This window comes from Colletotrichum godetiae (genome assembly GCF_030913485.1).
Source record: "Colletotrichum godetiae strain CBS 193.32 chromosome Unknown BDP55scaffold_14, whole genome shotgun sequence".
NCBI lineage: Eukaryota > Fungi > Ascomycota > Sordariomycetes > Glomerellales > Glomerellaceae > Colletotrichum > Colletotrichum godetiae.
Window position 1 is genome coordinate 201620 of NW_026851262.1, and position 24617 is coordinate 226236.

General features: G+C 51.3%; 10 protein-coding genes and 1 non-coding gene across 11 annotated transcripts; 5 read left to right on the top strand and 6 right to left on the bottom strand.

The window, feature by feature from the left end:
• Positions 1 to 296: 296 nt before the first annotated feature.
• On the top strand, positions 297 to 1834 carry BDP55DRAFT_659000 (uncharacterized protein). The gene has a single exon (XM_060574520.1). It carries the CDS (start codon positions 436 to 438, stop codon positions 1387 to 1389), a length of 954 nt encoding a protein of 317 aa, XP_060431341.1. The 5' UTR covers positions 297 to 435; the 3' UTR covers positions 1390 to 1834.
• On the bottom strand, positions 1528 to 2348 carry BDP55DRAFT_630300 (uncharacterized protein; the record flags this gene model as incomplete). The annotated part of the gene is made up of 3 exons (XM_060572132.1): positions 1528 to 1812; positions 1894 to 2087; positions 2129 to 2348. 3 exons carry the CDS (start codon positions 2346 to 2348, stop codon positions 1528 to 1530), a joined length of 699 nt encoding a protein of 232 aa, XP_060431342.1.
• Positions 2349 to 3530: 1182 nt separating this feature from the next.
• Positions 3531 to 4639, bottom strand: BDP55DRAFT_659002 (calcineurin-like phosphoesterase). The gene has a single exon (XM_060574521.1). It carries the CDS (start codon positions 4595 to 4597, stop codon positions 3800 to 3802), a length of 798 nt encoding a protein of 265 aa, XP_060431343.1. The 5' UTR covers positions 4598 to 4639; the 3' UTR covers positions 3531 to 3799.
• Positions 4640 to 5185: 546 nt separating this feature from the next.
• On the top strand, positions 5186 to 6220 carry BDP55DRAFT_659003 (TPR domain-containing protein). The gene has a single exon (XM_060574522.1). The coding sequence runs from the start codon at positions 5231 to 5233 to the stop codon at positions 6113 to 6115; it is 885 nt and encodes a 294-aa protein (XP_060431344.1). The 5' UTR covers positions 5186 to 5230; the 3' UTR covers positions 6116 to 6220.
• Positions 6221 to 6383: 163 nt separating this feature from the next.
• On the bottom strand, positions 6384 to 6948 carry BDP55DRAFT_659004 (uncharacterized protein). The gene has a single exon (XM_060574523.1). The coding sequence runs from the start codon at positions 6799 to 6801 to the stop codon at positions 6628 to 6630; it is 174 nt and encodes a 57-aa protein (XP_060431345.1). The 5' UTR covers positions 6802 to 6948; the 3' UTR covers positions 6384 to 6627.
• A 1985-nt stretch (positions 6949 to 8933) lies between these two features.
• BDP55DRAFT_630303 (short chain dehydrogenase) lies at positions 8934 to 9761 on the top strand (the record flags this gene model as incomplete). The annotated part of the gene is made up of 2 exons (XM_060572133.1): positions 8934 to 8964; positions 9037 to 9761. 2 exons carry the CDS (start codon positions 8934 to 8936, stop codon positions 9759 to 9761), a joined length of 756 nt encoding a protein of 251 aa, XP_060431346.1.
• A 63-nt stretch (positions 9762 to 9824) lies between these two features.
• Positions 9825 to 11269, bottom strand: BDP55DRAFT_727072 (uncharacterized protein; the record flags this gene model as incomplete). Its single annotated transcript, XM_060579241.1, has 6 exons — positions 9825 to 10191; positions 10246 to 10272; positions 10327 to 10395; positions 10446 to 10704; positions 10787 to 11018; positions 11078 to 11269. 6 exons carry the CDS (start codon positions 11267 to 11269, stop codon positions 9825 to 9827), a joined length of 1146 nt encoding a protein of 381 aa, XP_060431347.1.
• A 2339-nt stretch (positions 11270 to 13608) lies between these two features.
• On the top strand, positions 13609 to 14982 carry BDP55DRAFT_630306 (uncharacterized protein; the record flags this gene model as incomplete). The annotated part of the gene is made up of 4 exons (XM_060572134.1): positions 13609 to 13817; positions 13908 to 14345; positions 14395 to 14624; positions 14681 to 14982. The coding sequence occupies 4 exons, from the start codon at positions 13609 to 13611 to the stop codon at positions 14980 to 14982; spliced, it is 1179 nt and encodes a 392-aa protein (XP_060431348.1).
• A 783-nt stretch (positions 14983 to 15765) lies between these two features.
• On the bottom strand, positions 15766 to 17718 carry BDP55DRAFT_659013 (FAD dependent oxidoreductase family protein). The gene is made up of 2 exons (XM_060574524.1): positions 17482 to 17718; positions 15766 to 17380 (listed from the first exon to the last, which is right to left on the bottom strand). Exon 2 carries the CDS (start codon positions 17325 to 17327, stop codon positions 15882 to 15884), a length of 1446 nt encoding a protein of 481 aa, XP_060431349.1. The 5' UTR covers positions 17328 to 17380; positions 17482 to 17718; the 3' UTR covers positions 15766 to 15881.
• Positions 17719 to 19209: 1491 nt separating this feature from the next.
• On the top strand, positions 19210 to 19296 carry BDP55DRAFT_t124. Its single transcript has one exon. It is a non-coding gene; the product is annotated as a tRNA-Glu (tRNA).
• Positions 19297 to 20637: 1341 nt separating this feature from the next.
• On the bottom strand, positions 20638 to 24023 carry BDP55DRAFT_630308 (uncharacterized protein; the record flags this gene model as incomplete). The annotated part of the gene is made up of 9 exons (XM_060572135.1): positions 20638 to 20997; positions 21039 to 21083; positions 21541 to 21698; positions 21918 to 22179; positions 22280 to 22443; positions 22683 to 22953; positions 23122 to 23412; positions 23528 to 23602; positions 23652 to 24023. The coding sequence occupies 9 exons, from the start codon at positions 24021 to 24023 to the stop codon at positions 20638 to 20640; spliced, it is 1998 nt and encodes a 665-aa protein (XP_060431350.1).
• Positions 24024 to 24617: the final 594 nt, after the last annotated feature.

Below are 24617 nucleotides of genomic sequence, written 5' to 3' on the forward strand. Positions count from 1 at the left end.
TTTGCCATTGTCAATCAATATGGTGTACGGAGACGTGTACGTGGGTTCATTTGCGTTGCAGCAGTTTCCAGGAAAGCTTGCAGAATTCATGGCAACCAACAAAAAGCCTTTAGTTCAGGGCTCCAGAAGACGCCGTCTGAACTTGCAGACGCCGATACCTTTCAAGTCGTCAAGTCGAGGTGCATGTGGCTGCAGTCTCAAGAAGCTCTAAACCGACTTCCGGGGCATTCCCAATCCGCACAGCGGGGTTCCTGCATCACGTCATACGCGCCGAAGAGTGAGTCTTCTCGGCCATACTTCTACTACACATTGCTACCAAAACAAGAGCAGTGTAGTCGACAGAAAGAACGCAGCAATTCATAAATCACTTACCTCGAAGCTCGAAAATCACTTGCTCGGCCAACATTTGACTTGTTTCTTTTTCTCACTCTCAAAATGCGTGTCGAAAAGTTTCCCCTCTCACCCCCAAGCCTCGAAGAGCTGGCCGAACGACTCAAAGCTCCCTTGACCGCCAATTATGAGCATGCATCGGTGACTGTAGTTAATTGCCCAGACCTGCGAGAAGCGCCTTTTCACCTTGCAACCGAGGGCCTCTCGGGCGACGAAAAGATCGCAGACGTCGGCGGCCAGCCGAACCTCTTTCCCCGCCCCCGGCTCGACAGCACCTGGTCCATACCAGAGATTGGCAGAAACATGGGAATGAGCCCTGAAAAGGGAAGCTTGATCGGCGCCGGCGCCGGTCCTTTCCACGTTATCGGGCAGAACAGCGAGCTTGCGCCGAATCTCAGCTGGCAAGGCGGTCATGACAAGGTCGATAACAAGAGCCAAATCATCCAGATTAAACGCACCACTGGGAAGGTCAGCGTGGGAACTAGTCCTTCCGTAGACTGCGGGCTGATGGTCAATCTGTACGGTTCTCTGGGCGAGCCGGGGCCGGTGCTCAAAATTACAGCAAAAGGCCGAAAGGGCTCCGAGAAGAGCTTCACCGAGTGCATCCGTAAAGGACTGAAAGCTGCGTACGGCGATGAAAGAACTGTTAGCCTTGGAGGAGCCTTTGTCGTGAAGGCAGGGAAGGCGACATACCACATCATGCCTGATTTTCCTGCTGAACGCGACCTTCCTTTCAAAGATAGGAAGGAAGTTGAAAAGTGGCTGACATTTCATGATTTCGATTCGCCCATTGTGGGACTGTCTGTGTTGCACTCTGCGGACCCGGACAACAAGATGGGCTTGCGGATTGAGCACACGCATGCGTTCTCTCCACTGGGAAAGAATGCTGGAGGTCACTACCATTACGAAGCCGAGGGAGAGGAAGAGGTTATTGAGTATGAAGGTTACTTCAATACTGCGAAAGCGATATACAGGATAGACAGCCCAGCGGTCATATAAGTATAGAAGTAGTAATCATTTCTACAGTGTCCCTTCATAAATCTTTTACCAAAGACAGTCATCCTCAGACTCTTCGTCAGGAATATTGAGGCTCTGTTTGAACTCTTTCGTCCACTATCGGACAGGTTTTTCACCTACTCAAAGTTCTTTGTAGAACGACTTTATTGGCTCTGGAAGTTGACTGGAGTCAAGTAAACCGTCATCATCGACGTATTCTTCCATGTAGGCGATCATAGCCATGGCGAAGGAGCCCACTGGCTTTCCCGAGCCAAGGGCATAGAGTCTCAAGTATGCCTCTAGTAGTACGTGGGCTCTGGGAACAATGACAGAGCTATTGCTAGATTGGAAGGCACCCGTTCCACGACCAGGCCGCCACGGCGGAAGTACGTCTCGGTCGCAAGCGAGAGCAAAGGTAGACGGCAGCTTGGGGGTTTCGACAGTCAAGAGGGAGTCATCCAGGAGTGGTCAGAACCAAAGAGTTTCCGACTGTATATAGAGGCCCACGGTGACTTCCGAGGCTTTGATGTGCGCATGGAATGTTGGTGGCGGCGTTCGACGCTCAGGAGAGCTTGCGGAACAGAGCTCCGCGGATAGACATTGCTCGAGATTGGGTAGCTCTGAGATGACATCTGCGGCGACCGAGATCAGTTGATCAGGGACAACAAAACCTATTGACTTTGCCTTTGTTAGCATGAACACTGATGGGATTAGTACATTGTTTTGAGACGTGCCTACTCACCCCTATGATTGACGGTACACGATGGACATTGAGGAGATAGTGACCCAAAGTACACAAGGGATTCTTGATGCTTGAGGGCTGAGGACATCGACTCCACAAAGGGTTCTTTCGATTCGAACATTCTGAGCGACCGCTGGACAGTGACTGTGTGACTCTGAGGTTGTATGTTGCTGATGTGCGATGAGATCAAAGGTCGCTGAACAGATGGCCTGACCAGCATGTCATAAAATTGCTAGCGATTGAGCAAATTGGTTGGGTCAGACCGTTGTGTTTGCTATATATATATATGTGGAGAAAATACCTCTGAAGAGCCTCTCATAAGTCACAACTAACTCACTTTCAAACCCTGAAGTTCCATATCGACATTTTTGACCCTTTTCCAGCTGTTCCTTTGATCTCAAACATGTACACAGACCGCACCTTCACGCTCTTTGCGCATGGGCCTTGCCCCCGGAACTACGAATCCAGATATGGAACGAAGCACTGTCGGTTCGAACCGTTTTAGCCACAGTACTTGAACCCGATGCAACCACAAGTGGCGCCAACGACTCGTCTTTGCTGATTCCTCTCGATATGGTCCACGTTGGTCCGGCTCCCTTTCAGGTAGGCCTCGCCTGCACGGAATCGCGACAATTGTTGGGAAATATGTATCCCAATCCCATACGCTTATCAAGGGGCCCCAGGGCAAGCGATGCCGTTCACTGGGTTGATTGGGAACCAACAGTCGTGTATTTGCGTGTTGCGCCGCGCACAGTACATTCTCATTTTATACCATCCATGACAGACGCTTTTGGGAATTTTTTCGAAGCATTCCCTAAGGTAGAATTGGCAAAATTCCGCCATGTTGTGGTAGAGGAATCTCCCGACCTCTTCTATACTGTCGGTCTCAAACTATTCCAACACTGTCCTGGGCTGCATACACTCGTCATACAGGGTAAACCAACCGGAAGCTCGATGATGACCAGCCTTTATGTGCCCCTGACTGAGGAGATGGCTGCGCACTTCCTTGACATACTCTGTTGCCCCGATAATGGACCCACATGCGAGGTCAAGCGCTATTACATTGAAATTGTAAGGAAGGCGGGAAATAACTGCGATCGCCAAACACCTCAAAATGTATACTACACCCATTCCAATTGCTTAAAGTACCCAAATGAAGACCGCATGGAGACGGGCCGCAAGCTTTTCGATCTCCGATGGAAGCACAGCTGGCGATCATGATGATATTGGTGGACATCGAACCTAGAGCCTGTAGAAGTTGAAGTGTTCTATTCTGGTCATAGGTAGGCATAAATATCAAACCTCAAATGAAGATCGCGTTCATGGTTTATATTTCGTTGATTGGTGCCTGGAGATCATTGATAATTTTGACAAGTATTCAAGCTATGTGTGTCAAGTTGATCCTACATGTGACATTTACACGCCGCCTAGTCAACGACGACAGATATAGCTATCTTTCTACTAGTATATGCTTGGCAGAGTTGAACTTTAAATCGATGTCTCACATGAGCTCTTATTTTGAAGATCTGACTTATGCTCAGGTTGCTGTCCAGTCCCGTTTGCCATTGTAGTCTGACAGTTTGTCCTTGATCGGCATAGGCTATTAATACATGCTTCGTCTAGGTACTTAAAAAACACTGTGCTTGAGTCCAACTCAATGACTACCTCTGATCATACGTCAATGACCTTCTCCCTCTCGAATCCAGCTGCCTGAGAGAAGTAGTATCCTCGCTGATTTGCGATCAGTCTCAACGGTTCGGCGTCACCCCCCCTCTCTACCGTAAAGTCGCAGTTGTAGTGTGTGTGACCAAACGCCCATATCTTTACTTTCTTGCTCCTGAAACATAATTGTACTGACAGGTCTGTTGCAAACCCCGATGTAATTGGACTTTGCGCAAATCTCGGGTCGATGGAGCGTTCATCTCTGCTTGGATTCCAGTGCGAAAGGATAACCTCGACGTCGGAATTTTCAAGCTCCAAGACCTGCGCGTTGAGCCAAGCTACATCTCGGTTGTGGGCATTGTTGTGGGCTTGTACATCCCAGTCGCTGGTCTGGAAGAAGTCGTTGAGCCCCATGCTCACTTGCATCTCGCTTTCGGGCGGCACGAGTGAGAAGAGACTACAGCCCAGGATGACCGTGTTGGAATCGGGCACTCGATATGCAGTACGATCCAGAAGAACAAATTCGCCAATTGAGTCGTCTTGACCGAATTCTTGTTCAAAGTCTCGCAGAAGACTGATGGTTTCAGGCCAGCTGGAGTGGTATGCTTCGTGATTTCCAGGAACGAAGAGTACGGTGCGGAAGTTTTGGAATTGCCGAATCAGGAAGGCGCGGCACTCACCCTTATGAGCAACGATGTTCCCGATGTCGCCGAGCAAGGCCAAAGTCGGTGCGTGAGGGGAGATTTCGAAGACATCGTAGGCCTTTGGCGCCTCAAGGTGCAAGTCAGAGACAATCTGAACATCCATGATGAGAGGAGATTTTGTTGTTGTTGGCAAGTTGCGTTGCTGCCTGAAGAAAGCCGTTGGTTGTCTTGACAGGCTATAGTGTGAAGAGACCTTAAGTTCTTGCACAACACTGTGCTGTACTTGATCATTGGCTGAGCGTACCTAGTAACATACTTCGTTTACTTTCTATAATTATTACCCAAACCGAAAAAGGGCCATCTTTTATGCGTCATTCTATACATGTATAAACCAGGGAGAGAATCTTTGATATTGCTCGAGACTCTTCAGGACTTTCCAAGCCTACAAGGAAAGAAGAAGCTCCTTGTGTTCGTGCAATGATGAGCGACGATGTAGAAACAATGGAGAAAGTGGAGGCAAATGCTTCTAGATGTAAGTTCCCAGCAAGTGATGAGCACCATGATTTTCCAAAGAATATGAACAAAATGTCGATGTTTCTTTCGGTTGTAACACATCGGGAAGAATAAACAAATCGAATACCCTTGGTGTCCCGGCACGCTCTTAAAATCGGTAATCTCCGTAATCGCCCCCTTGCCTCTTTAGGCCACGGAATATTTTCCTCTGCCAGGGGCCGCCGCTCAAACCTTCCACATTACAATATTATTCGCGACGACGTCAACCTACAAGCCTGCTAATATGTTCATCGTCCGACAAGCAATCGGAAAAGGCCTTGGGGTTTTTGCTTCAAGATCCATTGTCACAGGCCAAAGAATCCTCACTGACCAGGCTCTACTCACAATCACCTCCTCAGACAGCAACTCGATCCTGCGACAAGCTCACCTCCTCTCAGCAGCTGGTCGGGATTCGCTACTCTCACTATCAATCAATCCCAGCAAGTCAAGCGTCTTCAGCTGGCTAGAGTCAATATGGCGAAGCAAGTCTGCTCCACAAGACACAGTGTCTAACCACACCATCCTCAACATCTTTCGGAATAATAACTTCAACATTGGCAACCAGACCCAGGCGCTCTTTCCTCGAGTTGCGCGCTTGAACCACTCCTGTGTCCCCAACGCCCAAGGAAACTTCAACAAGGACTTGAACGCTTTCACTATTCACGCTACCAGAAAAATTGAACCGGAAGAAGAAATCACGATATCCTACCTCGACGAACATTTGGGCCTGAGGCAATCCCGACAGACCGCGTTGCATGACGGGTACGGCTTCACGTGCGGGTGCTCTGCTTGCAGTTCGACGACCTCTTCAGAAGCTGGTGAGGTGCGCCGAGCGGAGATCCAGCGCAAGCTGGAGCTTTTCGCCGAAGCTGCTTCTGAGGATCCGGAGGACGAGTTCAAGATGATGCTTGCGCTATTGGACGCTCACGAGGCAGAGGCCATCCGTGGGCGTGAGGTCTCGACGATGTATATCGCTACCGCTCGCAAAGCATTTGACTTGGGAAAGCGAGAAGAAGGACGGGAGCTGGCGTTGAAGGGCCTGCAGCTCGAGAAGGAGGCTGTGGGTGATGACAGCCCTTTTTATGCTGCTACTCTGGAGACAGTGCAAGCGCTCGGAGTTGAAATTTGATCTTGGGTCAACGAATAACTATTGTCGACTAAAGGCAGCAGACTTTCATTTCCGAAGTTCCGCATCTCGAGATACCCAACATAATTTATTATCTTTCGTTCCATGCATCTCGTCCAATTCAAAGTAGTCTCTAGTCATCTATTGTTGGTATCCCTATCACAGGGTAGTTGGTTCGAACCGTGGGTTGACGACGAGGTCAAATTGATATGTATTAACTTCTGCGTCAAGGGTGTAAAAGGGAGGTTCCAACCGTAGGTTGGGCAGACCGTGGTTCTCGTAAGTACGGTCTGTAAATGGCCCCTGCGCGGGCCCCTTGCCTCGAGGTCGAATTGGACTTCCAATCCGACATCTGTAAACTAGGGAATACATCTCAAACCTGAAAATCAGCTGCAATCGACCAATGGCCGGAGACCGCGACCAAGACCAAACTCATCGACCAGTTGCGTAGGCAACGATTCCAGCTCCTTGCCCAATGACTCAGGGCTGGCATTTCCTTGCGAGTCTCTTCCTTGCTAGGATTGAAAATCGAGTAGCTTCACACCTTCTTCCATGATATGGAAGTTGCATTGGTTCGCATCCCTGTGTACGAGTCCTAGCGCGTGAAGCTTCTTCAAAGCGGCCTCGCAGTCGTTCAGATCCTCAATGGAAGCAAAGCGCCCATCCAGCTTCTCCAGCAGAAGACCCATCACGCGCCCATTCTCATGGAAGTGAGCGAGGAAGCGCGGGGCCAGTCCGGTACCCTCGAGCAGTCGATACGCTCTCGTTTCTTATTCGATGTAAGGTATCTCTCATTCGAACCGGGCAATCTTGGCGATCACGGTGTCTGATGATACACCATTTACTTGGAGACTCTGGGGCGTGAGGGTTTCGAGTGCCGCTAATGTGAGCTGTCTGGTCCGTTGCAGTTCTAGACAATCAACCATGGCAGTATGCCATTGGCACTTGACGCCAACTAATGTTCGGTTCCGCTAAGAAGTTTTAAAGTCGCCGCTGATTTTATCCCGAGAAATCTCGGCCACAGTCCATGCCTCGTCGTAAGGAAGGTCAGGCAGAAACTCAAGAGGGAAAGAAAGTGTGTCTTTATCCTCAAACATCCCGGGGGCGATGCACCTATTGCGGGACGGACTAAAAGCTGATTCACCTCCTTTGCCATTCTCAACAGCAGTAAAAGGGACTCTTGCCCAGAAGCTTAAGATGGCTATACCCCTAATCCTGAAGTGCAAATCTACTGAGCTGTAGCTTGAGAATACGAAGACCATGAGCGATCAAGTTTTTCTTCTTTTCCTTTCCATGTGTTTATGTTTGTAGTTTGGGTACCCGCCGATTCGTTCTTGGAAATCCCTCATGTAGAGTCAAGGGTCAAAATTGTTGGGGTTTCGGGTCTGAGCCTCGATGTTGTCCCCAGTGACTGGCGATCTCGGCGACGGGCCCCTGTGTCGCGTTCGCATACCGTCGTTCAGGATCTGGCCCGTATAGCTCGTCAAGCTATGTGACAAAATTGGCCATTCGAAAACGTGATTGCCTGATTTCTACCTGGATGACGCTGCGCTAGAATTGCTCCTGTAGTCAATATGTGTCCTAGATTCTTATCGTGGGTAGAGAAAGGTGTGTCTTTTTCAGTTGTGCTGACTAGAAGGAACTGGAGATGTAATGAGACTAAGGAACTCAGCGCTGCACCGGTAGCGGGCTTGGTTACCCCATAATGGCCAGCGATAGCGGCACAACCGCACGCGCTTAGGTGCAACTGTTTCGCGGTAACGCCTCAGATGAGACGTGAGACCTGTAGCCGTCAGATTCGGCAGGCCTCTATTGATGGAGAGTATGAGGGCTGATGGCTCACATTCCGTGGCAACCGAACGAGAGAATCGATACATGCAGTGACATGCTTAGTGGCTCGTGCGTCCGGGGCACTTAATCCGCCCAACATCCATCACTTCAACCAAAGCGTTTATTCTAGTCGCTATCTGCGTTCATAACTTTTCTTCTATTCCTGTAACGTGCGGTAGTATGCTAGGCGTTTCGAGCTTGCCGAGCGTCGCTGTGGTGATTCACGTGTTCAGCTAACGGTGTTCATGTTCGCAGCTTCCCCACAGACGCCAATCCGCGGAGTGCGGCAGTTCCAACTTCCAATAGAGGTTATCTCCTAATTCCGGAAGTCATCTCCTTCAAGAACGCACGTCATGGAAGACTTATAGACAGAGTTACGCCGAAAAAAAACTAGCTCTGGGTGGAAATACCTAGCAATTGGGGGTAACCCCCACCCCAAAACCATTGCAAGCTTCGTGGAACCGTATAACCAAAATATTCGTAGTTTTCACAGGGTTTTTCTGTCGCAATGTAATGACGGAATCACATCAAAACTCATCTTCGTAAGCCATGGGATAATTCTTGTTCGAAGAATGCTGTAGAACCACGACCTGCTTAAAAACGTATCCGAACCTAAAAAATATCCGCTTCCTTGGCGTAAGCTGCATATCTCTTTGTGCCGCATGAGGAGAATGCTGAATCACCATCCCCATAAACACAAGCGCCACTAAGTTACGATTGGTGCATAACGTTAGACTTTGCAGTCTGAGCAGCCTGATTGCCTGTCTCTAGATTTCTAATTCCGGACTTTGTGGCTTTAACAGGACGGAGAAACCACGACACTTCACCGGTTTCCGAGGAATGCACGTGGAAGAGCTTCAACACTTCTGTTTGCATTGAGACTATAAATACAGCTCCAAGGTATTCATCAATGGAATCCATAACAGAGGACAAGCACATCGAATCTCTACTACTACTCGCAATACTCCACGTACCAACATAGTTTCTCAACATGTCTTCTAAGAAGATCATTCTCATCACTGGTTAGTTCTTGCTCATGATTAAAGCATACATGCCACCAGTCAACGATCGGATTCAGAGCTAACATAATTCAGGCGCAAACCAGGGCATTGGTTTCGACAGCACCTGGGCTTTGGTCTCCGCATCCCCCGACAATCACGTCGTCGTCGGCTCCCGTAGCGCGGAGCGGGGCGCCAAGGCCTTGGAAAATCTCCAAGCCCGGAAGCCGGCCGGCACTGTGAGCCTCTTGGAGCTCGATATCACCTCCGACGACTCCATCAAGGCGGCGGTTGAGAAGCTCACCGCCGACTTTGGCGTCCTCGACGTCCTCGTCAACAACGCCGGCATTGTCATCACACAACCCAAGGATCGCCGGTCCGAGCTGGTCGACACTTTCAACACCAACGCAGCTAGCGCATTGATCCTCACTGAGGCTCTGGTACCGCTCCTCAAGAAGTCCAAGGATGCGAGAATCATCAACGTCACGAGTGGTCTCGGTTCCATCCACGAACGCACTACTCCGGGCGGCGCGTTTTACGATGTTCCCGGCGATGCCTACCGCATCTCCAAGGCAGCGCTGAACATGGCGACGGCGCATATGCTGTGGGCCTACAAGAGCTGGGGCGCAAAAGTCTGGGCTTTCTGCCCAGGCTGGGTCGTCACCAATCTTACGGGTGAAGGTGACAGGCAGAACAGAATTGAGGGAGGTGCTGAGAGTTCGGAAACCAGCGCGCAGGGCATTCTCGAGATTGTTGAGGGCAAGAGAGATGGTGAGGTTGGCAAGTTTCTTCAGAGGAATGGTGGGCAGTTCCAGTGGTGATCCGTTCAGAAGTATTAGGAAGATACCAAACTATTCGAACACTAGAAATTCGGGTCTCTCAACTCATCGCTTTATCGATATTTCTGTGGTCCGCATAATCCCCTGGCCTTTATCATCCTGGAGGATCATGTCCTCGCTTCCAGACCCCCTACTCCCGTCTTTCTCATATGGGCTTTGATGTAGGTCACTACCGGCGCTGCGCTGTACCCCAGGAGGTCCAGCAAAAGGTCGGCTGTGCATCTCGTATTCAACTTGGCTGTCATGCACTCTGTAACCCTGGCGGCGCTTCGAGGTATTTGTTCCGGCCGGTCTTCTGTTCTCGTACAATTTGCCATGGTAACGGTCGCTCGATGAGATTTTGAGAGCATGACCGACAAGAGGCTTCAAAGATGGTGCGCAAGCGGCGATGATTCCGAGGTTAAGTTGTAAGCTATGACGATTTAGTATCGAAGAAAGCAGATGATGGTTCAGAAAAGAAGCTTACAATTCCCAGAATTGGATACTTTGGTAACTTTGTAGTTGTTAGTTGGAAACACTTGCGAGGTGATAGCTCTATGCGACTTACAAAGTCTTGTCCATGTCTTTCCCATAGGCTATTTGGTAGACTGACTTGATGACACCCATAGCTACCGCACTATGAACACTTAGCACAGAAAGCGACACCGCCATTGGGGTTCAACACACAAGTAACCAAGACTGAGAACAATGATGAGATATATCCGTGTCCTCAGCTTCATCTGCAACGTCCAGATGATGCTCACAGGAAGTGTAGCAAAGCATACGTCAGTGAAGATGTTGAAGGCAGTATTGATCAAGCCGAATTTGATGAAGAGAGTGATTGGGTAGCATTTGGGGTTCAAGCTCTTGTCCCAGTATCCTTCCAGTGGCTGACAGTAGAAGAAGAACGTCATCCAGGCCATGAAACTATAGGCAGACACAAAGACTGTAGGTAGTCTCAATCAGCAAAGCATCGTTCGTGGGGTCTTGTGTCTGGTCAGTCACAGTTTGAGGTAGCAGGCACTTACCAATCAATGCCCAAAGAGATCTCGAGTACCAGATGCTCCTACTGAGCCGTAGGAGAGAGAGACCAATCGATACTTTCAGCAATGCTAAACCGGCGATGGAAGATATAATCGACTGGAAGAAGCTTGACTTTCTCATAATGACCATATTCTCAGCAGGGATGATCAGGGTGTGCTTCCCGAGACCGTAAAAGGACTGCACTGAAAAGATTGTCATGCCTGCCACGGCACAGAGCTTCCAAAAATTAATATTTCTCAACCCTAAGGACAAAAGTTGGACACCAGGAAACGTACCACAGATGCGATGGCAACATAGTCGTCTCTTCCCATAACTTTGACGATGGCTGCACGGGTGTACACGCGAAGGCCAACAAAAAGCAGAGCAAGAGCGTGGAAGCCACCCGTCACGCCGACAATCATGGCGGTATTGCTCTCTTTGGCCCATTCCGGGTCAAGGGGCTTGGTAGGTGGAGCAGCTGAGGACATTTTGACCAAATATAGCTATCCAGGACGTACATCGACACCAGGCAAATTAAGAAGCTGAATACATAGATGATAGAGAGAAAGCAATCCCAATTGAAGAGCGAGTCATGAGTTCATATCACAAATACTTACATGCAGCATGTAAGAATCAATTTGCTCAACTGTCTGTGAAGCCAGGAAGCAAAGCAGAAGCCGAGAGCGTACCACGGTTGTCTCAAAGCAATCATTGGTATGGGAACTGAGATGATGCGAGTTGTTCGTACACTTACGTTCCATCCACTTTAGGTGTCAAGGGGGTTTGAAGTCCACCTGCCTCTTGAGAGCGTGAAATTTCACAAACATGGCTCTGGTGTGGCGAGCTCACTCCTGCAGCCGTCTTCATCGAGAGTTCGGGCATCCGGTGGGATGGAATCCGCACTGCTGTTAGTCAACGGCATCGCTGCGGCACAGAAAAGTGTGCCGTCACCCAGCCACCCGAGCCCTCCGAATGTTGAGTTCTCGTTACATGGGTGAGCTGTGTAAAACTCAAGTCTAATATATTCAGCCAAGATTGAAACGGCGAATGAGCCTGAACACTCTTGAAGGTACTCACCTGCTTTTCTTTCCTCGTTTCCTTCAAGTTTACCAAGGACGGTCTAGTGAAAATTCTTCCCGGGTAACTTGCCACCTAAGAAGTTTGTTCCAACTTGAAGTGAAGGTCAAGTGATACTCATTACTGTTTTTTCGTCTACTTCCAGGGATTAGCTGAACTTGGGCTGCGAGACTGCGGCGAGAGTCTGTCGAAACACCCATCGCTCAGGTTGGGCTGTGAGGATTTGTCTCCTTCACCAAATTTTGCGGCCTTGGCTGCATGTATGTCTGCCTACACCATATGTCGCCGAGTCTTTCGGAAAGCCGGCCAATGCCAATCGACGGCCTCTCGGTCAACAAGAAGCACGATATTATTTCCCAAAGCGATGTACGAATGTCCGAAAGATCAGGAGAAATCAACTTGGCGGAAAAGTGATAGAGGCGAGAGGCGCAGTTGCTCCACTGTTTAATGTCTCCTTGAGGTAAATGAACCGTGTTAGATGATCTTTTCCCCAGTGATCGCGGATAAAAGACTTTCTTGTAAGCAATTCTCCTCTACTAAATGCGGGATGTAAGTCGACTCGTCGACCCAGGGCAATAGAGGCTTGGGGGCCAGGGGTAAGGAAAGAAATGAGAAAAGTCATTCGTCGACGGTCTTCAACCGCAACCGCAACCGCAGCCATATCCGATTCTGACGCACTAGATCCATGCCCGGTGGTGTGATGCGGGCCGTTGTAGGGCATGTTCCCCGAACTCCCCTAGCGGTTCTGTTGGAACTAACATCTAATGTTGATAGACTGTGGAGCCCCTGCATGAGTTGGAACGTTGGAGCTAAGATGACGTGACATTCTGACGAGCGGGGGTGGGGGCCCTCGTTGTAACTCATCTTCGAAGCTTCCTCAGAAGCTCAGAGGGGTGGTCCTGACTCCTCGATATGGACTGGCTTGCGTGTTCGGGACTTTGAGAACTTTCCCATCAACCTCCAGAGTATGATTCGCACACTCAGACTGTATCGAATTCATGCAGGCCGTGGGGTGAGTGAGGGCAATGGCGTCCTTGGCTTCCTCGATGAGTGGGATTGCTTTCCGCAGTCCGGAACACCTGTCAAGCCGAGCTACCTTGCGAGATGTGGTTTGCTTGTCAAAAGAAAGACCTGTGTGGTGATAGCCTCTCCAGATTTAAGGCTGAAGCAATGGCCACTTATACTCACATGCAGTATTTCCCAGCTGAAGAGCCCCAAGTAACTGGAGTCGCTCCGGGATGTTGCCCTTTATCTCATTCTGCAATATAACGTCCTATCCTCGTGCGGCTCATTGGCCAAATTCCGACCACAGATTCCACTATGTCAAGGCGCGGGCTTGAATTCAAGGGTCAGGGATCAGTTACGAGGACGACTTGCCTAGTTCAGATATCACCACCGAAGTGCCGAGAAATCGAGCCTTTCCATGGGCCTTATGACATCCACATGCAAGATGTTGACCAACACTTGAGTAACTCTACGAATTTGGTCAACTGTGGCGATGGATTCGCTCGCCAAGTGGACTCGTATCAATATGTTAAAATTACATCCGGCAGTGACAGGAATGCTCTTCACCGGTGGGAGCGTGCCTCGGTGTATATAGAAGCCGTCCACATTCTTAAATGCCACGTTTCTCTGTTCCTTTTGCTCACCCACCCTCGCTCCGCTGCCCTTGCAGATCTCTTTCCCCTCCTGAAGCGGAAGCTTGCATCTGGAACCTCCTTTCATCAAAAGCAGGATTTAGCCGAACACGATGCTTCCCGTCAAGATCACAGCCGTCCTTGGCTTGGCGGTTGTTGCCAACGGCGCTCCCCTCGACACCCCTCTCGAGGCTCGTGATGCCGGAGACGTGCTTGCAGACCTGCAAGCACAGGCCATGGAGAGTTTGAAGGCTGCTGAGGCCAATGGTACAATTTCCAAGCGTGGTTGCAACCTTTTCAACGCTAGTGTTCGCAGGGATTGGTAGGTTCTATCTTGTCTCATAATTACTTCGAGTCTTTCTTGTAAGACCAATGGCTAGCATTTGGGCACGTATCTGACGTCTCGTCTTAGGGCTGCTTTCTCTGCGGCGGAGCGCAAGGAGTACATCAGTGCCGTTCAGTGCATGTTGACGTCTCCTTCCAAGTCCGACCCATCGTTCGCACCCGGAGCCCGCAACCGATATGACGACTTCGTTGCCGTCCATATCAACCAGACTCGTACCATCCACGGTACGGGCAACTTCTTGACATGGCATAGGTACTTTACCTGGGCGTACGAGAATGCTTTGAAAACCGAGTGTGGTTACAAGGGGGCCCAGCCTTACTGGAACTGGTTCGCTCACACTGATGATCCGCGCAAGTCTCCAGTTTATGACGGGAGTGACACCAGCCTGAGCGGCGATGGTGCCTACGTTGCTCACAATGGTAGCGTGAGTGCTTCTCCATACGGCGAGATCGCAGTACCGTCTGGCAATGGCGGCGGTTGTGTCACGAGCGGCCCTCTCGTGAAGTAAGTAACATCCTCAACTTCTTGAAAGGGTTGATCTGACAAGATATAGCATGACTGTCAATCTCGGCCCAGTATCTCCCGGCATGGATGGCATGGATCCCAACCCTAGCGGCCCGATGGAATACAACCCACGTTGTTTGCGCCGCGACTTGAGCTCATACGCAGCGTCTACTTGGTTGACAACTCTCAATCTGCTCAATGTCACTGTTGGCCAAGCTTCTAAGAATATTTCCACATTCCAAAATGAACTCCAGGGTCGCTTCTGGGATGGCTTCTTGGGTATGTGCGACGAGTTCCTGAGACAACGGAACTTGAGACTAATATTTCAATCGCAGGCATGCACGCTTCAGGCCACTTTGTCGCAAATGGAGATGCTAGTGATCTCTACTCCTCCCCGACCGATCCGTCCTTCTTCCTCCATCATGCCATGGTTGACCGCGTTTACTGGATTTGGCAGGCCCTTCACCTTTGGGAGGCTTTTGAAATTGCGGGAACCATCACGATTCTCAATCTGCCACCGAGTCGTGATGCCACGAAGGAGGACATAGTTGAAATGGGCGTTTTGGCGCAAGACCGCCCTATCAAGGAGCTGTTGAACACGGTTGACGATACTCCGTTCTGCTACATCTATTTATAAAAGCATAATGAACTTCCATCTCTAAACCCTGAGGGAGTACTAGGATAAATGTGGTTTAGAGTAATGAGGTCAATAATGCAGACCAGTCTTTATGAAGCAGGCTTTGAGTTGCTTAAACAAAAAACTCATCATGAAAGTGCAACGAAGATTCCAACATGTGAATCATTCCAGATCCAGCCCACTGTGCCAGGATTTGTGCCTGCAGATAAGCCTGCGAGGGTTGCCTCTACTTTTGCACGTGAAGCCATGTAAACCTATCCTGGTAGTCTACTTGAGAAACATCAGACGCATGTTGGCCGGACTTCTTTGAGAAGTTCATTCTTTACCGGTGAGAGCTCTCCTCAGTGACCTTCGATTCAACGACAGTGGTGAATGCTAACGAGTCGTTTTAGCATTGCCTATGAGACTGTCGGCTCTGTCCGCAGTGCCTCTTTGACGACCAACCTAGTCATATCTGTCGTCGTCTTCTATATAGGAGCACCAGCGATGACCTGGGCAGCCCTTCTTGTTAGGGACCGACTCCCAGGTGAAGTGTCTGGCCTGGAAAGCGACATAGAGATCTCGAACACGAACGTAGCCCAGCAATCTGACGCGGAGCATATTAAGTAAACTCCGGGTTCAAAGCATGATCTGGGCTCCAAATTCGGGATCACCCCGTGGACCAGAGCGTACAAAGAGTTGTAATTGACTCCTTTGTCATGGCTGGGACGATGGACTTGCAAAGCACGCGTTTATCGTATCCCTTGACCCCAAAAGAGCTACCAGAGTGGCGCAGAAATTGATCCTGAGATGATTATTCTATGTGGGCTGGGGGCCAAGGCCTTCAGCCATAGCTCTAATATGCCCATTTCATATTTCCAACCTCCTTCGCCATGCTACCTAGTAAGAGTGTTTCTTGATTACAGACCAAGATCCTTCTTCAAACCTGGCAAAACCGTTCCCTCATTGAACGACCACACCAGCGCGCTGTTATGGCCAGAGAACGTAGCGCCAGCCCAGTACGTGTTGCGCGCTCCCTCCAAAGCAAGCAGCTTCCCGTAAAACCCGCTCTTGATCTCTTCGGTCGAGACGCGGACATTGTAGGGCTTGTGGTCCGAGACATAGGGAAACGTGACCGTCTGCGCCGCATCCTGAGGCACGGCGCCGACGGCGGCCAGCGTAGCCAGGTTCTTGACGAGGACGGCCTTGGCGTCCGCCTCCGTGTAGTTCGTATCCTGGAAGCCGACGGCGACGAGGAAGTCGTTGGGGGACCCGGCCGTGTTGAAGCCGTTCGTGCCGGGGATCACGGGCTGGTTGAAAGGGGTCTGGACGCCGACGTTGGTGAGGCTGGTGTTCAGGCCCGGGATCGTGGCGACGCCAGCCCAGTAGCCGAGGGCGGAGAACTTGGAGAAGAGGGCGTGCTCGTCCGAGCTGAGGTCGTACTTGGCCACATTCTCCATGATAGGGGGGATGGCGATGAGGAGCTTGCGGGCGCGGATGAGCTTCTTGGGTTGGCCTGGCTGTTGGACGAGGACGGTGACGCCCGAGGTGGTGTCCTCGTCGATCTTGACGTCGCGCTTCACCTTGAGGATGTCGGAGTTGAGGAGGACACTGTCGCCGAGCTCCGCCGCGGCGGCGTCGTACAGAGCCCGGGTATCACCGTTGCCGGAGAGGATGAACTCGCCAAAGAGACTCTGGAGCAGACCGGGCCCGAGGCCCTTGATGCCGTACAGTGCCGGGATCGTTGAGATGTCCCCGGTCCACCAGTTGAACTGGGCGATGACGGTCAGGAGCGCCGTGAAGTTGTACTTTTGAGCGAGCTCCGCAAAGGGGAGCGTGAGCTCCTCCGGCACGGGGTCGGGAACGAGGAAGCCCTGATCGATCCAGGGGTACTTGGCCAGCACGTTGGTCGAGTAGGCCTGCGCGGCAGCCTGGAGCGCCTGTTGCTGCCCGGCCGTGGCAGAGGCATTCTGCGCAGGGATAGGGAAGCCGAGCGAGAAGTCGTAGCTCTTTGACGCGCCGGTGGTGGCGCTGGTGAGCGGGTTGGCCTTGATGGTCGAGACGTTGAGGCGGGAGAAGTAGTTGCTGACAATCTCCCGGTTCTCAAGGAGGACGACACCGACGTTGGCCGGAACCTTGGTCTGCGGGTTGATATAGGTCTCCGCGTGGCCACCGATCTGGGACTTCTTCTCGATGACGGCGATCTTGGCGCCGGCGTCTTTGAGCTGGATCGCGGCATGGATGCCGGCGCTGCCGCCGCCGATGATTGCGACGTCGACGTCGATCTTGGCCTCGGCGCAGGGCTTCGCTGCGGCTTGGGAGAGCAGGAGAGCCCAGGCGGGCGAGGCGAGCTGGTTGAACTTCATGACGTGAAAATGGAAGGGGTAAGGAATGACTGTAGTTGAACTGGATGATAATACTGACAAGTGCACGCCGTATTAGAGATTATTTAGCTATGCGGCACGTATTCGTGGGAAAGACTCAAGAAGAGAGGATGCAAGCGTGTTCTCCGAGACTCACAGCTACCTTATATTTATTGATTTACTCCTACCAAACCATTTCCCAGGGCCATGAACTCTCTTAGAGAACCTGCGCCGGTACGGCCGGACGACCCGGAAGTCGAGATGGCGGGCATTTACGAGTGCCGAACCAGGCAAAGTTCCGCATCCTTCACAGCCCCCGGTTACCGTGTAAGTTGTCATGACACCCGAAGCGACCGCTAATGGTGGCCACGGGCGCACTAGCTCTCAAGGGTTGGGAGCAGAATGCCGGACTACAGAATGAATGAGATTATTATTAATCTGGAAGGAAACTTTGACGTTGACAGTAAACGGTGCAAATGACTTGGCCGGCTCCACAGAGTCCTTTTAAGCTTTGACTAGCGGTATTGACGCAAGGTTGTCAATATAGCCTCGATGGCATGCTGTAATTATCGTAAACGGAGTCCGAGCTGTCATGTTGACTTGGCGCGTGCCCGCCGCGCGCGAGGGAATACAAGCTCTTCTGGTCGGGGTTATAAAGTGTCGTGAAAGTATCGCGATATTTTACTAGGTACTTTTCTCAAGCCGCTGCTGCCCTGAACTGGATACAGAGTTTCTCATTGTAAGGCACAGTCAAAAGCTCTGCCACGTGATCTTGTAGCTGTAGTGAAAGACGACTATCGTATTCACTCTTCTATGGCTTCACTGGCTTTGTTTCAGTTGCAACTTCTCAACCTACCGTCTTGAACATCGCTGAGATCCCAAAAGCCTTGCTGGACAATGATAAACCCTGCTGAAAATTACCATTCACTCATCAAACTCTAGATAACTAGGGTTTTTTTTAAAACATTGACTATCGATGTCACTACACGCGGAAGAAAGTGCCATCAGAATCGAATGAAGATTAGAACTAAGACTTCCTCGATGGTGCACCATTGAAGTGTACATGTAGGCTTTAGAGAAAGAAATCAATCAAAGCTCTTGAATATGAACATGTTCACCAGAAACACGTAGATCTAGGCTTTGCAGCGCTGTATGCAAGGCGGTTCAAAGCTTCTGGTAGTTGAACTACCTTATTTACCATACTGTAACCTCCCTGCTAAGACTCGGATATAGCAAAGCAAGACTTTTCTTCCAGACTTGCTTCCTTTTCATGCTTAATCGATAGCTTCCTGCCCGTTGAACTCATAGCTTCTTATCGAAGGTTCTCATGCTTTCGAGATTCGTTACGAAGCTGTAAGCACAGTCTCTTTGACATGGTCATGCAGTAAATTGAAAAGGCCGAGAACCATATTCAGCGTTTACTGGGTATGTGAGACAACAACTTTCGTTGACAACTCTTTATCCTCGAGACCACCGGCTTCTCAAAGTTGAAGAGCCGGTGATTTAGTGCACATCTTCAGCATCATATGTAACCTGCACGGTTCTCACACTCAGTTGGAAACATTGCCTACGTTGTCTTTGCAAGTTTACAAATTACAGCAATACCTTGTGCTAACACACGAATGCGAAAACGCCTTCTCTCTACCTTAGCCCAGGATAAACTACTCAAATGATTCAGGAACCAGACTTCGAACCCTCGATTAACCCGCAAACGGGGCAGCCGCCCACTCTGAGCGGAAACCCGCAGGCATCTAGCCGGTCGACATAAAGAGGAGCCACTCAACGGCTCGGAATCCGCGCAGATATCTCCACATTCACCGGGGCTGTCTCCAGTCATTCTGCGCACCATTCCTATTGCCTAACTCGCAGAGAATTGACATCAACATCCGATATGGTGTAGTGGCCAACATGATGCCCTCTCATCTCTGTGAGAGGTTAGGCATAGCCCCGAGTTCGATTCTCGGTTTCGGAATCTTTTGCCTTCCACTGCCTTTTGTTACTCTAACTACCTTGTTGACCGACTGACAGGTTCCCGCTGGGCTTTCTTTGTTTGCTGTGTACGGAGTATCTGACTTGGAGCAGACATCAAAGTGGTCTAAGGAAAATGTCAATTTTGCATATGACGCGAAACCCGAAATCGGAAAGCTAGCCAGGTGATGGATCGGTCGTGCTTGTGGTACAGTCATTGGAACAGGCCGGGTGCCAGGAAACCTGGTCGCCTATCGGCGTGAAGCCCGGGTCCGCTGTAGCAATCAGAAACTTGGCAGCGGCAGCCGATCGCCGGGCCTTGGTTCGCAGAGAAAACATTGCATGCAAAGGCTGGTATGATAAAAGGGTACAACTCTACGATCACAAGACGGCGACTCGCCCCTAGTAGGTTTGGGATCTCGTCCAACTAGACGTCTCTTATGTCCATCCAAAAACCGTCATCTGTCACAATCACAGTAGCAGGCGTCCAAGGTGGATATCAGCAGAGAAAGGCAAACGGACCCTTGGAATAAGAGACGACCAGCACGGTATCCCGTAACATCTCTGCAGCCATTAAATGGGAGTGGAACGGTCCATAGCAAGCGCCGTAGATATCCGTAAACCATAATACACGAAGTAAGCTTCGCCGGCGCACCCGGAAAGACGGATGGTAGCACGAATCATCACGCGCGCCGGGGTGCAAGCAGCAATAATGACCAACAAAAGCGCGCCTACGGGCTTTCTGGAAACGCAGATGCTCGACGCGTCGGCGCATTCGTTCATCAACCGTTGATAAATCGCGCCGGCTTTGTCTAGGGGCGCCCCGCGTCATTCAAAGTTCAGCGCCAGGAACAAGAGACATACATCCACTACGAGCGGGTAGTTAGCGCAGTGGACGAGTAGACTGTAAGAGAGAAGGGGGAGAAGGAGGGGGAAGGGATCGTGGCGTGGTGCTAGATTTCGAGGATGGAGGGGTTTGTGATGCGCCGAATGGGAAAGCAGAGGTCAAGAAAACGGTCCTCATTCGTCGCGAGAGAGATGCGGGAGATCCCTTCTTGCGACCGGGGTGGAGGGGTAGCTGATTGCAGAATCGGGAAATGGAATGATTGGAACGGGCGCGTAGGTACTGAGAGTGTAACGGTGCCACTGATTTTGAGCCGCGTCTGGCGCGAAACTCGAGAGATATCATGGATACCGGTATTCGTTTTCTTCATGTCGTTTAGAGTATATGAAGGCCGAAAGAGACCGGAGCCTGGTGACAAAACAAGATGGGCCGTAAGTCGATCGCACGACGTGCGGGAGCGCCCTGGGACGGAATTGCGCCATAGACGCAACAAGATAGAATTCAGCAGACATCAGACGTCCTCCGTGCGAGAACGTCTGTGTCCTGCGCTTTGGGAGCAAGGCACGGATTCTCTCCCAAACTTATTAGCAAACGCTGTTGTCTTGACTTTTGCCCGGGAAAGTGCGGAAGTTGCTCATGGTCTCTCAGAGGCATACGCGTCTCTGTCCCTCGGCCATGAACGAACGGGAGATTACTTATTGACCATCGCCTAGCGTCAGCAGCAGCAGCAGCAGCAGCAGCAGCAGCAGCAGCAGCAGCAGCAGCAGCAGCAGCAGCAGCAACAAACATCTCTTCTGCCGGATCAATGAGAATAGCTCGGTTGACGGATGTTCTTGCTGTTGAGGGACGGCTGATTAGGCGCTTCAGGCAAAAAGCCACATCTGAACCCAATGTAAACATACGACGGCAGCTGGCAAGGCGACCAGGCGAAGTTGGGCAGGATGTATCTGTACGGAAGTACGGATACCTTGGTCGCATAACCGCCAACGTGATGGGTGAGAAGTGAGCCGTGTCAAAGCTCGGTTCCAGTTAGAGTCTAGACCGCAGTGACCGCACGGCTTCACGAAAAGGGGTCTGAAGCGCTTATGATTCCTGTGTCAGTGCAGGCAGGGAGATGTGCCTCCAGAACGTTGGTCAAGATAGCTGTAACATCAAGGAGGCTCGGCATTCCCAGACTGACGGTGGCCCTCGTCCGAGATGTTGTCAGCCTGTCACGCCAGATCGAGCATTGATAGACGTTGATAGTAAATGCCGGGCGACGGGAGTGGCAGAGTAGCGTAGGTAGCGTGTGGTTTGTCCCCTCAGCCCTGGTCATTTGCCCTCAGACTGGCTCAATGTCTGTGTACCCCGGGAAAGGCGTGACGCTTTCTCACCCACTCGAATCGTGCAAGAGAGACAGCTGACCATTAGGCAGCTGCAGAAATGATGTGTTTCCAACCACTCAAGTAATCCGTTTGAGGCGAATTCTGGTCCAATCGTTGTCGCATCACGACGTTCGCCCGCTACTCGATGCGTGCGAGCATGAGGCGGAGGCTCTCCATCAACGGATAGATGGTCGAGATCTGTTGCGACGTTCCAATTTCTGGTTCTCAGCTCATGACGGATCACCAGCGCGGCCGGATTCACCTAGGTCGCTTGTTGGCGCTGCTCACCTGATCTCGCGCATCATTCCAAGCACGGGGCAGACACGAGGAGTGAGCAGATGTCTGCCTATCAGGCTATATCCGTACTCCTGTATTTGTGCTCCGTGGGTACTCTATACAGCTGCCATAGTCTCTCACTCCCCGCGTTGTTGCTAGCATGCTGTGCTTCCTGCTGCTGCTCGAGCGAGTGCAACGACCGATGCACCCGGGCAACCCCACTGCGACTGTCAGCCCGTGAGACACCAAGCCTTTGATACTCAAGCTGCATGTCCTTGCTGCAGTCAGAGTTCTGTAAGTAGCTATCTCCGAGCGGCCGGATGCAGGTTTCGTGACTCCGAGTCACTCGGGACGGAGACCTCGCACTGGATGCGGTACGAAAACACGGACTCAACCGCGTATGCTGTGTAGGTACGGAGTAGCGTACGAATAGTCCGTTGTCGGCAAGGTTGGATACTGATGCTTTTCGACAATTGCGCTTGCAATGCGTAGCTTCCTCTTACAGGCTTTTGCCGATGCCAAAGCCTTGAATACTGGATGAAGTCCTCTGCACGAAAACTATAGAGCTGGGACTTGGTGTAATTACCATCCTCGTCTTCTGAGCTTCCTTGGTTCATGAGTGCCATTCCAAAGTTCCCCGCTCGCGTTGCTCGAGGAGGGTGGGAGCCTGTGAGGGACGATGCAGGTACGTACCTGCACAACAGACCGGCTCGTCAGGGAAGCGCTGCTTCAGAAACCCAAAGTCATGGAATATTTCGTCAGAAAATTATGCGGTGTGTCACGTGGGGCCGAAGTGGCTGAAGGTGGATCCTCGCAATATCTGGCTGTGCTGTCCCAAGCTGCGAAAAGAAGAAAGGTGTGTGATGCGGCGCGGAGGGAGCTGGGACAGGAAACCCGGAGACAGACAGTCGCGTCGCAGTTGCAGGGGGGTATCCCAGCCCGCACCAATAGTCCAGCCCAACCGATCGACAGTGTGAGCTCTGAGCCCCTCCCCTGGCGAGCTGCCAACCAGCGCAAACCGTCGGTCCGCATCGGGACCAGTAGCAACAGTATCCGTAGGTATTCCGTACCGGCAGCAGTAAGCTTGGAGCTGGTGATCTTGCCATGGCCCATGGAACTTGGAAACAGTGATACGGAATTCCACCCGGTCGTTTGAAATGAGAGTACCATAGCCGGCCTGTGACAATTAAGCGCTGGTACTGAGATTGAGGCTTTTTTGCCATATGTTGCCAGATATTGGAAACGATATCACATCCGGCAGCAGTACCCTTGGGGACTCCAATTCGAATGTCCCAAGTCATCAGGTCGTCGTCTTCCCAGCCTCCCCGTCGCTCGTCAACCTGACCTTCTTTTGCCCCTCACCGTTCCAAAGCCAACAGCCGAGGGAGGCTAGCAGAGCAGTTGGCGGCACTGGGCAAAGCAGAACAGCCGTCACCGCCTCTTCTTTTTCTTGCTCTTTTTCCATTGCACCCATGCTCGCACTGTCCGTGGTGTCCCACTCCCGTCGCCCGTCGCGGCGAGGAAAATGAGGCAGCCTGGCAGCCTGGCAGCGTTGAAGGCGGAAGACAGAAGATGCGCAGCCCCGAGTGAATCGTCGGTCACTAAAATTAGGCACTGCTAGGTGCCAGCTCACAACCTGTCGATCGGCTTCATTCCTCGGAGTGTTGGATGATACAGATGGATCAGGTTTTCGCTTCAGTGCCGACGCTGACCGGCTGGTTTGTTGCGTCACCCACACCGTACACGCATACCGCTGCCATGCGGCCCATGCTATGAAACCACGGCTGGAAAAATGAAAAGACGGAAGAGAGGCTTAGTGAGGTAGGCTGTAGCCCAAGGTACAGTGCAGTAGGGTCCGCCTCAATACCTACCTACCTCTAGGTCGTAGAGCTTCAGGAGAACGCAGAGCAGTCTACCACATATCGCGCGTCGTGTTAGAGCTTGGGTCAGCATGGACAAGAAGTGGTCATCCTGTCGGGAGGTCGGGATGGGCATTGAGCGACAGCGGTGCGATGAGTCCCTCCTCGTCTCATCTTTTTGGTCGTCGCTGGTGTGTGCAGCCTTGCTTTTAAAAGAGGGAAGTGCTGAAGTAACGTGGCAGATGGAGACTTTGCCCCATGCGGAAAAGTCCAGAGTTCGAGAGCCAGGGCAGAAAATCAAAGAGGTTGACAGGCAGACGCCGGGAGCTCGGAGGAAGAGAAAAAAAAAAAGGAACAAGGCCGCAGTAAACGGAAAAGGACGAGCCATGTTCAGGAATTCAGACTTTCCACGGATACTATCAATGTCACACTGGAAGATGCCGACTTGTTGACCATAACGGAGATATTCGGCACGAAGTCGAGGAATCTCAGTCCTCAGTTAGAGTACGCCGAGTACTTAGGGAAGTGGGAGGCACTTCTGCACCTGGCTTTCTTGCACTCAAAACCCCAAGGCCTGGAAATTCGACAAGCAGTGAATGAAGGAGCGACGGGAGGATGAGAAAATGACTGGATGCCTTACTGGACAGGCCCACTCCTTCCCACAGTTCCAAAGCACACCCCCTCCTTCTCCTCTGCCAGAGACGAAGGGGTGTGAACGCAGTAGACCCAGCTCAAGATCACGTCATGACAGCAAATCAGAAGCGAAGACAGCGACGCCAGCCACATCCACGGCCCCACTAAGACCCGCTGATTCAGCCAGTCAGAGATGTTAAAGGGTTAATGGTCCCGCCCCTCAAATCATGGCTCAGAATTCTCCCTCGTCTTCCACCTTTTCCTCCGCCCCAACCAATCAATACTCTTTGACCCACCCAAACGTGACAAGGTGCGAAGGCAGAAAAAAAAAGGTGGGAAGAGAGAGAGA